General features: G+C 38.4%; 1 protein-coding gene across 3 annotated transcripts in view; it reads left to right on the top strand.

The window, feature by feature from the left end:
- Window positions 1-1,215, top strand: part of LOC106880969 (solute carrier family 22 member 21) — a 147,818-nt gene that overhangs the window by 139,829 nt on the left and 6,774 nt on the right. For all 3 annotated transcript variants that reach the window (XM_052971666.1, XM_052971665.1, XM_014931147.2), the window contains exon 7: window positions 86-203. In XM_052971666.1, the coding sequence (XP_052827626.1) occupies window positions 86-203 (118 nt within the window). The remainder of the gene's footprint in view (window positions 1-85; window positions 204-1,215) is intronic.

Raw genomic sequence — 1,215 nt, 5'->3', positions numbered from 1 at the left:
CATCACATATTTTCATTTCGATCTAGAAACCTAGAAGCAAACTGTTTTATGTCTGATAATGTTGACCTATATTTTCTATTTACAGACAGTGATGCCATCAACACTTCCACAGTAGTTTTGTCTTTACTTGGAATGGTCGGTATCAGTGGTGCCTTTGGTGGTTTATGGTTATATACTCCTGAAATATATCCGACCACATTAAGGTCAGCATTAATCACAAATATCTACACGTTCTTGTGTGTGTATGTGCGTGTGTGGACAGATTGGAGCAATCTCGAGTACATCCAGCCGAAATTGCAAAGATAATCTGGAACTCGACTGATGAAAGAAAACTCCGAATGACCTGTCCTTGTTTTCTTTATATCATATATCTGGATGATTTTGTTGTCCCTTTCTTGTATCACCTAACCGTCTAGATGTTTTGCGTTCTTTTCCCATTTTGTATTGTTTATATATATATATATATATGTTGGCGTACGTACACTTTGGGCTCTTATATGTAAGTATACATTTTTCTAAATCTTGTACGACTCTCTTTCTGTCTATCAACCCTTTCACTCTTATTCGTTCACTCCACTCTTCGTTCTTTCGTTCCCCCTCTCTCACATTTCCTTGCCTTCTCTTCTTGCTCACTTTCCATTCACTTTTTACTTCACTGTGTCCCTGTCATTTTTCCTCGCCCTTCCTTAATTCTTTTGTCCCTCTGCCTTTACCTTTCTCTCTTGTTTTCCCACGTGACCGGCATTCAGCCAAGCCTGATTTTTCTTTCTTGGCCGCTCGTTGTCCATGCAACATCGATATTCCTCTCTGTGCCTGTGAAATCTTGTATCCTTGCCGTAAGGCTTTATTTCCACACACGCTAGCTTAATTTAATTCGTCCTTAGTCGAAAGACACCTGTTGTTATGTCCTGTTATTATTTTTATTGTGTTTGTGTAACATTGTTCGTTTTTTTTCCGTCCTTGTTTTTGTATATATTAACTGCTTTCTTCCAAGGAATCTAATGCTCTTAGCTTAGTTTTTCATTGGAGCTGGCCAGATTGGAGCAATCTCGAGTATAACCAGCTGAAATTGCAAAGATAATCTGGAACTCGACTGATGAAAGAAAACTCCGAATGATCTGTCCTTGTTTTCTTTGTATCATCTATCTGGATGTTTTTGTTGTCCCTTTCTTGTATCACCTAACTGTCTGGATGTTTTGCGTTCTTGTCCCATTT

Source organism: Octopus bimaculoides, chromosome 11, assembly GCF_001194135.2.
Source record: "Octopus bimaculoides isolate UCB-OBI-ISO-001 chromosome 11, ASM119413v2, whole genome shotgun sequence".
In the NCBI taxonomy this organism is placed as follows: domain Eukaryota; kingdom Metazoa; phylum Mollusca; class Cephalopoda; order Octopoda; family Octopodidae; genus Octopus; species Octopus bimaculoides.
Note: the sequence above shows the minus strand (reverse complement) of the source record. Positions and strands in the feature narration are given on the sequence as shown.